General features: G+C 48.6%; 1 protein-coding gene across 3 annotated transcripts in view; it reads left to right on the top strand.

Moving 5' to 3' along the window:
• BANF2 (BANF family member 2) overlaps nucleotides 1–15,729 on the top strand; it is a 91,294-nt gene that overhangs the window by 37,023 nt on the left and 38,542 nt on the right. For 2 of the 3 annotated variants that reach the window (XR_009247422.1, XM_058679327.1), the window contains exon 4: nucleotides 5,336–5,501. Coding sequence is in view for 2 of the 3 variants with exons in the window: in XM_058679327.1 (XP_058535310.1) it covers nucleotides 5,336–5,482 (147 nt within the window). In the remaining variant the exon portion in view is untranslated. Of the gene's footprint in view, nucleotides 1–5,335; nucleotides 5,527–15,729 lie in introns of those variants that run through there. The other variant, XM_058679326.1, reaches the window with a different exon arrangement.

The following is a 15,729-nucleotide window of genomic DNA, read 5'->3' as shown; positions in this document are numbered from 1 at the left end:
TTGTCCTCAGCCATGCCCTCTTCTTCAAATGCTCCAGATTCCGGGATTCTCCTCTGCTCCAAAACTGCTTGGTTGCAATCAGTAGAAAGAAGTGAAGGCTGCACTCAGGACTAGCAGGCCGCGGGGTGATCAGCCCCACCTTCCCTCAAGTGTGCAGGTTCCCATGGCTTGAAGGGGTCCCTGCCTGTCCAGCTGTTGGCACTGAGCCAACTACTTATGTTGGGTGCCGCACAGGGTCAGTTACCCAGTTTGGGTAGAGAAAAATTCCTACTTGGAACAAGGGGCCCAGTTCAATTTGAATTTTAGATAAAGAAGTTTTTTTTTTTTTTTTCCTTTAAGATGTATTTATTTACTTGAAAGTCCTAGTTACAGAGAGAGAGAGAGAGAGAGATCTTTCATCTACTGGTTCATGCCACAAATGGACTTACTGGCTAGAGCTGGGCTGGTTTAGAGCCAGGAGCCAGGGGCTACTTACAAGTCTCCCATGTGGTACAGAGGTCCAAGACTTGGCCCATCCTCTGCTGCTTTCTTAGATCAGAAGTGGAACAGCCAGGACTCAAATCAATACTCATGTGGGATGTCCGTGCTGCAGGCACCAGCTCTACCCACTATGTCACAGCCCCTTCACTTATTCACTTATTTTTGAAAGTCAGAGTTACATACAGGAATACACACACACACACACACACACACACACACACACACACACACATTCCACCTCCTGGTTTATTCCCCAGTCAAGTACAACAGTAATAGCCAGTGCTGGGTCAGGCCAAAGCCAGAAATCAGGAGCTTCATCTGGATTTCCCATGAGAGTACAGGGCCTCAAGCACTAGTCATCCTCCGCTCCCCTCCGAGATGACTAGCAGGAAACTGATTTGGAAATGGAGTAGCTGGAAACTAACCATTACCCATATGCAGATGCTGGTGTCACAGGCAATATCCTAACCAACTGCACCACAGTGCAGGCCTAAAGTTGATTTTTGTTGATGTGAGCATGTCCCAGGAGAAGGAAAAAGGGTGCAAAGCTCACATTGGCTTGAGCCTTCACACCAAAGTCACAGAGTATTAAACCTGAAATGACCAGGAGATGTTGGATTTACTTGGATCCCATTGGCTCTTGTGAACTTGAAGAGTTAGGAGCCCTTGTCCAGTTAGATAACTGTCATTGCACAGTACAGGTGCCAAGGCTATAAGGACTCGGTCAGGGGACATGAAGTTTGTGGGTAAGAGAATCCAAGGCAGTAAGTCTCCAAAAGGCCAGCTGTCATAGTGGACTCCGAGCGTTTTGAAGGTGGACCAGGGCCAGCTGTCTGATCTGCAGGGTTCAGTGCAATATGCCATGTGAGGTGTTTTGTTTGGATGTGTCCAGACCCTGCGATGGTGGCAGCACAAGCTGAACCAAGCTGAGGACTCTACTGAGAGCAGAACACTGCTCGGAACACAGGTCCCACGCACAGGGCATTGACCCCAATGTGGCCATTCAACAGAGTGGACCAGGCGAGCTGGAAGGCCAAGCCCCTGGGAGAACTTCCTTGTTGAACTTGCAGTTGAGCAGAACTGCCCTTGAACTCCCATCTTGTTATCCACGGGAAAAGAACATGACCCCTGGTTTGCCATGGCAGCAGTCCAGGACAGTGAGAGTCTCCGTGTTTATATGTCACGCTGCTGACAGCTGGGTTTCTGGGAGCCTTGGCCCAAGGAGAGAGAGGGGCTGGCTTTGAGTGGAAAGACTGTTCAAGCATTGTGCCTGGTGGTGACAGCAGCCCAGGCTTCCCTAGGGAGCAGGGCTACTCTTCAGGGATGAAAGAAGGCACCAACTTCACTCCTCACCTGCAAGAAGATGCAAGGGGAGACTGGAGGGAAAGCTGAGGAGACAGCATCAGTTTGCATCTTGGCCCCGGAGACTGTAAGACGAGGTCCTTCTTCCTGGAAAGTTTGCCTGGGTCCTGTGTGCCACACACTCCCAGGCTTCCTGCTGCTAGCCTGGTGGGAGGTAGAGGTTCCAATGGCCACGGCAGCTGATGCCAACAGTAAGGTCTCAGAAGATACCCGAGCCTCCAGGTCAAATTATGGGTGTCTGGGCTGTACAAAGAAAGCATCGGCCTTCATCCCCACCCCTGGCATTGCTGCAACTGGAGACACACAGGTGTGCGCATGTAAGGGTCATGCCAGGTGTCCTGGAAGTAAGCTACCACCAGCGGTGTGGTATATGGGGTAGTTCCAGCTGCTCCATTTTGAATCCAGCTCCCTGTCAGTGTGCCTGGGAAGGCAGAGAGGATGGCCAAGTTCTTGGGCCAGGGCACCTACATTGACCAGGAAGAAGCTCCTGGCTGGCCATTTGGGGAGTGAGCCGGCAGATGAAAAATTTTCTCTCTCTCTCTCTCTCTCTCTGTAACTGCCTTTCAAGTTATATATATATATATATAGGGAAGGAAGAAAAAAAGAACCAGGTTGACTATCACTTATTGAAAATGCCTGGGGCAAGAAGTGTTTCAGATTTCATTCAAGGTTTTGGGGATTTGGGAATATTTGCATGTACACAAGAAAACACCTTAGGCACCTCCAGTCTAAGTACCAAATTTGTTTGTTTCTGTGTGCCTTACACATGTAGCCTGTAATCTTATGCAGTAGTTTTAATAATTTTGTCCATGAGATGGAATTCCCCCTCAAGCATCCTGTCAGTGCACAAAAAGTCTTGCAATTTGGAACATTCTGGATTTCTGGGTCAGGAATGCTCAACTTGTATTAATTAATAACAGTAACATTTATTATTCTCGTTGATGTGTTCTGTGTCCTTGGACAATGCTCTTTACCTCTTGAACCTGTCCTCATGACCTCAACATTTCACAGACCTACAGCACTTTATAATAAATGCTTATTGTTAAAAATTTTGCTTTTAAAAAAAAAGATCTCAGTAAAATCCACCCCAGGGAAAGCAAAGCGAGATCACACTGAACATCACTGTGTGGCTGTTTTAAAAAGATGATTAAAGCCACAGCTGCAAATCACCATGAAATCCTGGCTCTTTTCTCTTTTCGACAACGAGACCATGACCAAAAATAAAACCCCAAGCTCCAAAGCCCGGGTACACTTTATGGCTGGGATTCCACTTCAATCGGATCTCTTAAGGGGAAAAAATATGTTCCCTTTGGTTAAGATCAAGTTTGCTTTGTTGGATGCCACTGAAAGTAAACAGCGAGCAGCAGGTTTTCCTGGAAGGGCCTGGAGCCCAGAGGCGTGGGTGACTGGCTGCTGGGTGCTGCCTGGAGAATCTGCAGCCCAGTCTGTGTGCTGGCCCTGGATGGACCTGAGGTCCATGGCCACAGTGCCTAGGAATTCCTTTGCTTCCTGCAGTTCTTATTCTTGAACTACAATTCAGCTCCCTGCTAATGTGTCTGGGAAAACATTGGAGGATCGCCTGAGGGCTTGGGTACCACCATGTGGGAGACCCAAAGGTCCTGGCTCCTAGATCTTGGCTCCTGGCTTCAGACCAACCCAGCTCTAGTCATTGTGGCCATTTGGGGAGTGGACCAGCAGATTAGAAGATCTCTGTGTAACTCTCCCTTTCAGATGAGTAAATAAATCTTTGAAAACATTAATATGACACTGTGCGCTAGCCTAGGGGCTGAAGTCCTCACTTTAACACATGCCAGGATCCCATATGAGCACCAGTTCTAATCCCAGCAGCGCTGCTTCCCATCCAGCTCCCTGCTTGTGGCCTGGGAAAGCAATCAAGGATGGCCCAAAGCCTTGGGACCCTGCACCCATATGGGAGACCTGAAAGAAGTTCCTGGCTCCTGGCTTCAGGTCGGCCCAGCTCCAGCTGTGTGGCCACTTGGGAAAGTGAATCAACAGATGGAAGAAGATCTTCTCTGTCTCTTCTCCTCTCTGTATATCTGACTTTGCAATAAAAATAAATAAATCTTTTTTTAAAAAGCATTAATAAACACACAATACCACAGAAACCTGATCCTCAGTGCATGGCTTATTTTCATCAGCAAATTCTCGGGTTGAGTTTAGGTAGGTTTAGGGACCTGCCTTTTCCCTCCTAAAGGGCTTCCTCTTCCAGGACAAAAAAGGAGTTTGCATGGTCATCCTGTCATCCATTCCCACCTCCCTCCCCTGCCCACTGGCCCAACTTGGGCTCTTAATTTGCCTGAGATACTGAGCTTGACTTCAGGCTACCTGAGTTGCCTGAGAGCCCCCAAGGCACCTCCACACTAAGGTAACTCTGCCAGCCCCGAGTGCTGTGGCTCTCAAGTGCAGAACATTTGGCCAAAGTCTGGAGATGGTGGGTGGGAGGGAGGAGGTACACTGGCGTCTGGTGGACAGAGGCCAGGGACATTGCTAAACGACCTCCCACGCATAGAAGAGCTGCTCATGACACAGAGTTCCCCAGTGCCAAGGCTGACAAGCCATGGCCGTGGAGGCGGTTTGGGGTCAGAGTTTCTCTGCCTCCATGTTGTGTGTGTTTCAAAGACAGAAATCCAAGATTTTATTTATTTATTTATTTTAAAAATTTTCATGATACTCTTCCATAGGTACGGGGATTCCCCTTTCCACCCCCTCATGGCACCCCGCTATTTTCCCCATATTATAATAGTATAGTCCTTCAGTGACAATCACCAAACATTCTGCTGTTTCAATGTGTCAAGGCACTGTAAGTGTAGACAATGATACAAAGTCTAGTATCCTATTGTCAAGGTATATTTAACAGCTTCATTGGGAGTTCACCTTCTGTTTGGGAGTAGAGTTACATACTGCAACGGATGTTCACTTCCTGGTATAGCAGTCTTCATTCTACAGTTAATCTGTGAGAATACATATACATGTTTATATATCTATTTGTTTTGTATTTTGCATAAAGGTTGCTTTATATGAGAAAGAAATAGAAAAGAAAGAAATCCAAGATCATGCATGGGATGGGAGCCTCAGAAGCAGGCTGAGCCCCTGGCACTCAAACCATGATCCCTGGACTGGCCTTAGCAGGGAGCAGGGCAGAAGCGCTGGCCTTCTCTCCTCCAGGCTGAGACCCTCTGAGTGACACCTGCCTCTGATGGGGACATCAGGGGGTCCTGAGTTGGTCACAGTTTCAAGAGCACAGAGTCTCGCTCTTCCCAGGCTGGCAGCCCCCCAGCCAGCTCAGAGAATGAGCTGGATGCTAACCTGGGCATCCACACAGCCCCCATCAGGGTGGCAGGGTGTGGGAGACTGCCTTGAGGGGAACCCATGAGCCCTGATGATTGTCTTGCGGTGGGTGAAGGAGGAAGAAAACACGGAGGCCGGATTACTATAATATCCATGCCCTGTCTCTCTGCCCACTCCCCCTCAGGCCTACATCCTCTTGGGGCAGTTCCTTCTGATGCACAAGAACGAAGCTGCGTTTCAGAACTGGATCATCTACTGCTGCGGTGCCACTGAGTGTGAGGCCAAGAGGAGCTCCAAATGCCTGAAGGAGTGGTGCACCTGCTTCCTGTAGACACCTGGCCAGGACCTGGGTGAATAACACCTCTTCCACCTCTTCTCCCTCCACCGGTTCCAAATCTGTGTGTGTGTGTGTGTGTGTGTGTGTGTGTGTGTGTGTGTGTGTGAAGATGTCTATATTTGAAAGGCAGAGTGACAAATAGGGCTGGGCCAGGTGGAAACCAGGAGCCAGGAATGTGGGTGGCAGGAATACAAGCACCCTGGGCCATCTTCCCCTGCTTTCCCAAGCACATTCGCAGGGAACTGGATGTGAAGCAGAGTAGCTGGGACTGGAACCAGCATTCTGATATGGGATCCTGCTTTGCAAGCAGCAGCTTACCCACTGTGCCACAACAATAACCCATTATTTGTGCTTTGAACATGAATGATACACATTATAAAGAGTAGTTCAGGGCCTGGCGTGGTAGCCTAGTGGCTTAAGTCCTTGCCTTGCACACACCAGGATTCCATATGGGTGTGAGTTCATTTCCCTTCCAGCTCCCTGCTTGTGGCCTGGGAAAGCAGTCGAGGACGGCCCAAAGCCTTGGGACCCTGCACCCGCGTGGGAGACCCGGAAGAGGCTTCTGGCTTGGGATCGGTGCAGCTTTGGCCACTGCAGCCACTTAAGGGAGTGAATCAACAGAGGAAGAGCTTTCTGTCTGTTTCTCCTCCTCTCTGTGTATCTGACTTTCCAATAAAAACAGATAAATCTTTAAAAATAAAAAGTAGTTCAAGGGCAGCAAGGATAAGCACAAGAATTATTACTCCCCAAACTCATTCCCCAGAAATCAGTGCCACTCTCCTTCGATGAGTACCATGCCAAAGATCTCAGAGTATAACCTCATGACAAAGAGTGCATGATCATATTCAAAAACAATGAACAAAATTTAAGATTTTATTTCTTTTCATTGGAAAGTCAGATACACTGAGAAGAGGAGAGACAGAGAAGAACATCTTTCATCCACTGATTCACCCGACCCCCAAGTGGCTGCAATGACTGGAGCTGCACCGATCCGAAGCCAGGAGCTTCCCCCAGGTCTCCCACGTGGGTACAGGGTCCCAAGGCTTTGGGCCATCCTAGACTGCTTTCTCAGGTCACAAGCAGGGAGCTGGAGGATGGGAAGCAAGACGGCCAGGGTTAGAACTGGTGCCCGTATGGGACCCTGGCGTGTGCAAGGTGAGGGCTTTAGCAGCGAAGCTACTGCGCCGGGGAAAACAATGAAAATGTAAGTCAGTGTAAATGAGTACTTTGGAAAGTTTGTGGAAATGGAATTAAAGGATAACTTTTTTTTGTGTGTGTGGTGTAATCATAATACTGAAATCCAAACAAGCAAAGGGACTTCAAAAAGTTAATGAAAAATGCATTTTATGAAAAAAATACATGGTATTTTGAAAGAAAATTAAAATCCATATATAGTTTTTCATTATGCACACTTTTCATGACCTTTTTCAAAAGATTTGTTTCTTTTTATTTGAAAGAGTTATATACAGAGAGGGGAAAGACAGAGAGAGAGAGCTCTTCCATCCACTAGTTCACTACCCTTATGGCTGCAATGGCCAGAACTGTGCTGGTTCAAAGCCAGGAGCCAAGAGCTTTTTCTGGGTCTCCCACATGGATGTAGGGTCCAAAGCACTTGGGTCATCCTCTGCTGCTTCCCCAGGCATATTAGCGGGGAGCTAGATTGGACATGGAGTAGCCAGAACTCAAACCAATGCTCATATGGGATACTAGCGCCACAGGTGTAGGATTAGCTTACTAAGCCACAGCACCAGGCTCATAAACTTCATTTTTAGAGGCCGAGAGGCAGGCAGAACTCCCATCATGGCTTGACTCCCCAAGTGTCTGCAGTGGCTGAGGCTGGCCAGGCTCAAGTCAGGAGTTAGGAACTCATTCAGGGTCTCCCTTAAGAAAGGCAGAGATCCAACCACCTGCCACTTCCCAGGCTGTGTACTAGCAGACAGAATTGGGAGGCAGAGGCAGGACTTGAGCCAGCACTCAGTTATGTTCCACGGACATACAACTGTTGCTCTAACTGTACAGCCAAACACCCACCCCTTAGTGAACTTTCTAAATAGCCCTTGTAAACAGATTTTAACATTTGGGGGGCGCAAAAATAAATTTGGGTTTCATTTTGATTTTCCATGAACACTTTTTTTTCTTTTCTAAGATTTATTTGTTTTTATTGGGAAAACAGATTTATAGAGAAGAAAGACAGAAAGAGCGATCTTTCTTCTGCTGTTTCACTTCCCAAATGACTACAATGACTTTCGGAACTGAGCTGACTGAAGTCAGGAGCCAAGAACCTTTTCCCAGTCTCCAACATGGGTGCAGGGTCTCATGGCCTTGGGCCAGATTCTGCCAGGGAGCTGGATAGCAAGTGGAGCAGACCGATGCTTATATGGGATCCTGGCACTTGCAGGTGGAGGATCAGCCAATTGAACCATCTCACCAGGCCCTGGACAAACATTTTGAAGGACTCTCATGTATTAGATCATTGGGCGTATATCAGAAATATTCCTACATGCAGTAGCTTCAAACCACAGCTGTAATCTCATTCACATAGTTCCTGTGAGTTAGGAAACAGAATCGCTGAGTCGGCTGGTTCTGTCTCAGGGACTACCCCAAGCTCACACACTGCCGGTCCAGCACCAGTCACCAAAGGTGGCCAATTTTACCAGTGTGCCTGGGTTCAAGTTCAGCCTCTGGATCCACATCCTAGCTTCCTGCCAGCTCAGAGAGTGGGAAGCAGCAGGTGGTGGCTCAGTGGTTGAGTGCCTGCCTTCCAGGTGAGAAATCTGGACTGAGTTCCCACCTGTTGACTTGAGCCCGGCTCAAGTCAACCACTGACATCATTTGGGATTTCCAGCTGTCTATCTCTCTGCCTCTCAGAAGCAAAGACTAAAATAAATCCTTCTCCCAATTTGTGAGCTTAGCTGGTCTAGTCCAGGTCTGCCCAGTAGGACACTAGGTAAGTGTGAGGGCCTACACACTGTAATGGATAGGCAGGGAAAAAAATGAAAGTCCAACGAATTGCAGATATTGATGTTGGCTGTGATCTTGGGAGGGTGGGGGGTCACATGAGCCCCCTGCTCCCCAGAGGGGCTTATTTTTTTTAAGATTTATTTATTTTTTATTGGAAAGTCAGGTATACAGAGAGGAGGAGAGACAGAGAGAAAGGTCTTCTGTTCACTGATTCACTCCCCAAGTGGTTACAATGGCCAGAGCTAAGCTGATCCGAAGTCGAGAGCTTCTTCTGGTCTCCCACGTGGGAGCAGGGTCCCAATGCTTTAGGCTGTCCTCAGCTGCTTTCCCAGGCCACAAACAGGGAGCTGGAAGGGAAGCAGGGCTACCGAAACAGTAAACCGGCAATCATATGGGATCCTGGCATGTGCAAGGCAAGGACTTTAGCCAATAGGCTACTGCACTGGGCCCCCAGAGGAGCTTATATGTGGAGCAGTCAGTCTGATAGCTGGCAGGGCAGTAGTTTCAAGGACAGTAGTTTCAAGGACAGGGGGAAGATGGGTGCCTGAGCACACTGGCCAAGGTCATGGCTTTGACCATGGATTTCAACAGGAGCTTGGATGTCCACAAGGAAGAGTAATTGTTCATCTGTTCTGGGCCTCACAGATGTAGTTTTTTGGTTTGTTTTTGTGGGGGGTACTGGGGCTGGGAATGGCTCTATGAATCAGCACCTAATGATGGTTGGCATTTACAATCTACCGTGCTCCACGTGGTTAACTGCTATGGGAGGGGCAGGAGTTTCTCCAATTTCCTGGAGGTGTCATTTTCCAAGGGTGGGGGGTGGATGGGACAAGGAAGGGTCACGCAGCAGGTCTTGAGAAGTGGGTCTTAAGCGACTTAAAGAGCCTGAATGGCAGAGGGTTATTTGGAGGCTCTCCCAGCCAGTGCAGGTTGGGGCAGAGCAGGGAGGGAAGGCAGCCCTCCAGGTGCTGTTACCCTCTGTCACTGCCAGCCTGTGCAGATCCCCCACCCTTAAGTATGGAAACACCTCTCTTCCCCCTCGCTTGTGGAGCACTGCCCCCACAGGATAGTATTCCCCAGCTCCTGAACCTGAACCTCTCTGGGCAAAAGCTCAGGCGAAGATCTACAGGTCCTGCTGGTGGACGGAGGGGCCCCACACCTGCTCTGAAACTGTAAGGACGGGGCAGGGTTGGGGGTGGGGGGACATGGGCAGGCATTGATGGGTTTTAGAGTAGGAAAGGCCTGGCTTTGAAGACAGAATACAGCCCTGACTGCAAATTGTAAGGCCTTTGTAAAGCTACCCGCTTGGCCCAGCTGTCCAGGTGTAAAATGGTGATAACAGCATTTACTCAGGTGTTAAAAGGTTTCAGATTCCTGGCACCTGCTAAGAGCTTCGTGCTTGGGAGCTCTAAAAACTCAAGCATTAAAATGTGCAACCTTATGATCTAGAGAAGGGAGCAATTGGTGTTGACCAGTAGTATGGTCTGGGAAGCCTCCTAAGAGGAGGTGACATTTGAGCTTTGTATTAAAAGGGAGTGTCAGAGTTGAACAAGCTGAGGATAAGGGAAAAGGGAAGAGGACAAAAAGGGGGAAAGAAGGGATTTTAAAGCGGAAATAAATTCAGTTGCTGCACACAGTGGTTATGGAAACTGTCGAACCAGGTAAAGGGCGGGCTGGATTCTGTAAAGCCAACAGTCTTCTCCCAGTTTTTCTAAGACAAGGGCTGAGTGTACCCTGGGAGCTGGTCCAGTTGGAGAATCCAGTTACTGCAGGGTGTCTGCCCTGCAGAAATTTAATGGGGATCAGGAGCCTTCATCTGTACTGAGATTACCCAGAAAGTGACAGCTGTGCTTCAAGGGCCTAGATGAAGCCTACAGTAACTGGCCCTCAAAGCTGCCACAGCAGCAGGTGTTGGGCATAGGGCTGAAGCCACTGGCTGGGGTGCCCGCTTCCCACAGCAGGTGTTGGGCATAAGGCTGAAGTCAATGGCTGGGGTCCCCACTTCCCACAGCAACTGCTGGGCTTAGAAGTCCACTTCCATGTTCTATCCAGCTTCCTGTTCATGTGCATTCTGGCAGGCAGCAGGTATTGGCTCAAGCTTACAGACCCAGATGAATTCTCCACCTCCTGGCTTTGGCCTAGTCCAATCCCTACTATTACAGGTGTTTGAGCAGCAGAAAAGAGAGATTTCAAGGGTTTTGACTTCATAGCTGGTTTTCTTGAATGGTTGGACCCAACTTGTTGACTCTGGTGCTGGATGAGTCTGGATGCCATCTTACCTGGTCTCAGAGTGAAAACAAAATCTTTGTGATGGTCTGGGAGACCCTACATGAGGCTCCCTGCCTCATCAGCTTCTTCTCTCTACCGTGCCAGAGCTGTCTGTTCCTGCCAAGCCAGCCTCCTTGTTCTCAAAGGCAGCAATAGCAAGGAGGTCAGTGGTCTCCAACGGTCATTTCTCTGCACGTGGAACACACTCCCCAGACTCCACATGGCTCATTGCCTCCTTCAGTCCTTGGCTCACTTTCTCATGAGGCCTCCCATTAAAACCATTTCTCCCAGCATTCCTCCTCCCTTTTCCCCACTTCATTTTTCCCTCCATAGCACTTAGCATCATCTACTCTACTGTGCAATTTACTCACCTGTTATATTATCTCAACCAACTAAAATCAATCATTACAGTCTGGCCCAGAGCCTGGCATGGGTTCATGCACAATAAATGCATTGAGTCGAGCTGGTGACTAGCCCTTGAGGGAGTGGTCTCCCATCTGCTGATTCACTCCCCAAATGGCTGCAATGGCCAGGGTTGGGCCAAGCAAAAGCTAGAAGACAAGAGCTTCTTCCAAATCTCTCAAATGAGTGCAGGGGCCCAAGCACTTGAGTCATCCTCTACCGCTTTCTCCGGCATAAGAGTAAGGAAGTTGAGCAGCTGGGACTCAAACTGGTGCCCATATAGGATGCTGGCACTGTAGGCAGAGGCTTTGTGGGGTCTGCCACTTGCTCTTACAACACTCAGGGCCTCGGTACCACCTACTTATGCCAACATTTCCTGCCCCTGCAACACGTCCTTGTCAACTCTGCTTTCTTGCTCTAGGTAGAGAATGCTAGAAGAGGCTGATCTTGCTGGAAAAGGCCTCCTGTGACCCAGGCCAAGCAAGGGCTTGTGTTTGCAATGAATGTAGACCAACCACACAGAGCAGCTCCCACAAGGCACCCCCCAGTGGCCACCCTGCTTCGGTGTGTGACTGCCTGCCAGGCAGACCTAGGTGCCCTGACTACCCTGGGACCTCCCAATGGGCTAGCGCCAGTGCCCAAATATGGACAGAACCTGCCTGTGCCCTACCAAGGGGGCAGTTTCCTGCCATGCGGGACATAGGGGCGGGAGAGGAAGAGCCTACAGGAAGCAGGGAAATCCCTGCTGTAGTGAACCCTGTAAAGACCCTGGTGTCTTGGGGCCTCCCATTGTGTGACGTTTCCGGCCAGGCTCCCTGAGCCACTCTTGCAGGTGTGGGGTCAAGATTCCCAAACCTAGCACAGTAGTGCTTGTGAAGTGCTGGTTAAGCCAATGGGCAAACAAGGTCCCATTAGGCATGGCGTCGGAGTTGGGTCCTCTGTACCCCAAAGGAAAGCAATCCGGAGGTTTTCCACATTGTCGAGTTGCTCTCTAAGTTGCACATACAAACAGGTTTAGCCTTCAGAATCACAGGGCTCCTGTTCTGACTCATGGGGGAGGATGAACGGTGCCCACCCAGTGTGGTCAGGGGGCCCCATTACAGCTGAGGGACACCCACGCATGGCTCAGAATACCTCCTTTGAAATTGCTGCCAGAGCCCAAAATTAATCTCCTTAGTACTCTGAGCACAGTGAATCTAGGTCTACGATCCACACGGGAAAGTGCTGAATCAGTGTCAGCTTGCTAAATTCTCCCCAGCACACACTCTAGGTCAAAAGCAGAACACTCCCAGTGTGGCATAGATCCACCTTCCCAGGGCCATCTTCTGTCTCCTAACAGCAGAGATTCTCAGCTTGCACTTGAACTTTATGTACCCGGGAGACTTCTGGGCTTGGCTTCTCTGTGTTGCATGGGTTAGATTCACTCATGGCATTGCCTTTTTCCCTTCTCCTGGCTGTCAAAATCCTGGGACTCTGAGCCAGCCTGGGCTAGCACCAGGTCAGAAGCACATGTCCTCAGAGTTGTGACTGAGTGGGATTTGAGGACAGAGACAGGTAGCAGAAGAAGCTGTGGAAAGAGGAGGAAGTGGAAACAGAGTGAGCAAGATATGGAGAACTAAAGGAGCCTTGAGACTAGTGTGTGTGTATGTGTGTGACAGAGAGAGAAAGAGAGAGAGAGAGAGGACCAGAGGGATGAGGAGTTGGGGAAGGATATGTCCGGATATGTCCAAAAGTTCACAAAGACATGAAATTAAAAGATGATCATTTTGGTGCAAAAAAAGTGTTTGGAATTCATGCCTCATTTTTTTTCAGAATATGCATGTTCCATGAGGTTTTTGAATGTTCCACACACGGAAACACCGAGACATTGAGAGGGTCAGTTGGGTGGGGACAGAGGCAGACGGGGGGACGGGAAGATTAAGGAGTGAACAGGAGGCAAGGGGTGGCAGCAGTAAGCATAGAAATGGTTGAGGAAAGTAGGAGGAAGCAGGTGGTTTAGTCTACTAGTCATGTCTGAATCCCATACTGCAGTGCCCAGATTCAGTTCCTGACTCCCATGCAGACCTGGGAGGCAGCAGGTCTATCACCCATGTGGGAGGCCTGGATTGAGTTGTCAGACTCTGGTTTGGGTCCCAGTATGGCCCTGGCCATTGCAGACATTTTAGTAATATATCTCTAGCTCTCTCGCTCATCTTTATGCCTCTCAAATACATAAATAAAACTCAAATTTAAAAAAAAATGGAAGGACACTGGGAACTATACTAGCTGCTGCCTTACAAAGGACCCTGGCACGCATGGAGACTAACAACCTTTTCCACCTTCAATTCAATGCTACATACAGAACAAACTTTTACAAACATGTGTTGGTAAAAATCTATAACTTTTTTGACCAGGTTTAGAAGTTTGCCATCTCTCCTTCCCAAGTACTCTGGGAAAGTGCTCATGATGTTCAACAAGGGGTGAGTTGGCCCTGGATCAAATTCCAACTTGAGTTTTTAGGATGGCTTAAAACCTTCCCAGCCAGCAGCTGATGAAAGGGGTAGGAAGGAACCACACCCTTCAGCTTTTCCCTTCGGTGGAGTAATCCAGATTGGCATGTGCCCACTGACATTCAATACTTCATTGCCAGGTTCAATTGAGCCAGGTCACTCCCTGTTGCAGACCGTTAGGCCAAGAAGGGCAGGACACCTTGCCATACTGCTGGAGAAGCCCCCATAGGCTGCATTGTGCCTGTCTGATCCAGCGACATCCTTTGAGAACGAAGTTACAATGCTAGAAAACCCAAAACAATGACCCATATCCTCTTTTGCTGAGTTGTTCATGAGAGCAAAAAAGACAAGAAGCAGAGCAAACACAGGAATGACCCTTTCCGTGAGCTGTCCTGGAGGAAACATACTTATTTAGGCCCTAGCCTTTGGAGATTTTTCAGTATTGACCGAGTTTAGTCCTTACTATTGAAGATCAATTAACTAGAGATATCTTAATACAGGGCCATTTGAGTATTAGTTAAGAATCGCTGGAGTCCTCTAAATATGGCCATGAATTTTTGTATGCTGTTCCCAGAAAAAGAATCATGTCTAGAGTCTCAGAGTTTGGAGACAACTGGTATAGCTACCTGCTGGAGGGGAAGGGGAAGGGAAGAGGAGGCTAGCACAATGGCTCAGTGGCTAAATCTTTGCCTTGCTTGCACCAGAATTGAATATGGTTGCCAGTTCGTGTCCTGGTTGCTCCACTTCCCATCCAGCTCGCTGCTTGTGGTCTGGGAAAGCAGTGGAGGATGGCCCAAGGCCTTGGGATCCTGAACCCAGATGGGAGACCCAGAAGAGGCTCCTGGCTCTTGGCTTGAGATCAGCTTTTCTCCAGGCAGTGCGGCCACTTGGGGAGTGAACCAGCAGATGAAAGATCTTCCTCTGTGTCTCTCCTTCTCTCTGTAAATCTGCCTTTCCAATAAAAATAAAACATCTTGAAAGAAAGAAAGAAAGAAAGAAAGAAAGAAAGAAAGAAAGAAAGAAAGAAAGAAAGAAAGAAAGAAAGAAAAAAAGAAAGAAAGAAACCTGCTATATATTCAGTGCTGTTGCAGGTACTGCAGATAGCAAGCTAGACAAAGTCCTTCCTGTTTGGGGTGAACACTTTAGCTGGGGAAAAGAGATAACCAAAGCAAACACTCAGCCAGTGACTCAAGGCTCTAGAACAGTAAGAACAGGGAGGTGATAACAACTCTTCAGCTGTCATGGCAGGCAGAAGGAAGGGCCAGAGAAGATCTTTCTGGACTGAAGCCTGAAGGCTAACAGAAGGATTTGGTGGGACGGAACACGCTAAGGTGCTAAGGATGCTGGAAGAACAACCAACAATGTGAGAGCTGAGGGTGGAACGTGTTAAGAAAGGGCATGAATGAAAGGAGAGGAGCCCACAAGACAGGCTGGACCAACCCTGTAAGGCCCTGGGGATCATGGTGAGGAAGCAAGTGGTGTGGGCTGCACTTCCAGGAGGTGTCTCTGACTGCTGTGCAGGGAACGAGCAAGGTGGAAATAGGGAGCTCAGTAGGAAATCCTTTTACTATCATAGTCAAGGTAGTAATCCAGGCCAGGGAGGGGCGGTGGCTAGGACAAGGTCATAGTGCAGAGGACAGCACCAAGGAGTATGAGTGTGTTTGGAGGTAGAGCTGACAGCATCTGTGAATGCTCTGATTTTAGAAAACAAGAGGCAGAGACCAGTCCAGGACAACTTCTTGGCATTCCTTTTGTTCAATAATTGCACATTATATTCTGGGAGTAACAGGTTAAATGTCTCATAGGCACTGGTTCAAGTCCTGGCTGCTCCAACTCCCTGCTAATGACCTGGGAGAGCAGTGGAAGCAGTAGAGGACAGCTCAAGTCCTGGGACCCTGCACCCATATGGAAGATCACAGAAGAAGTCCTGGCTACTGGCTTAGGACCAGCACAGTCTGGCTGTTGTGGCTGTTTAGGGAATGAACCAGCAGATGAAGATTTCTATCTCTCCTTGTTTTTCTTTGTAACTCTGTCTTTCAAGTAAAAAATAAATACATTTTTATAGAAGATTGCTTTCTAGACATTGAGGAAGCTATTTTGCAGAGACTCCGGATTCTGTTG

Source organism: Ochotona princeps, chromosome 22, assembly GCF_030435755.1.
Source record: "Ochotona princeps isolate mOchPri1 chromosome 22, mOchPri1.hap1, whole genome shotgun sequence".
NCBI lineage: Eukaryota > Metazoa > Chordata > Mammalia > Lagomorpha > Ochotonidae > Ochotona > Ochotona princeps.
Note: the sequence above shows the minus strand (reverse complement) of the source record. Positions and strands in the feature narration are given on the sequence as shown.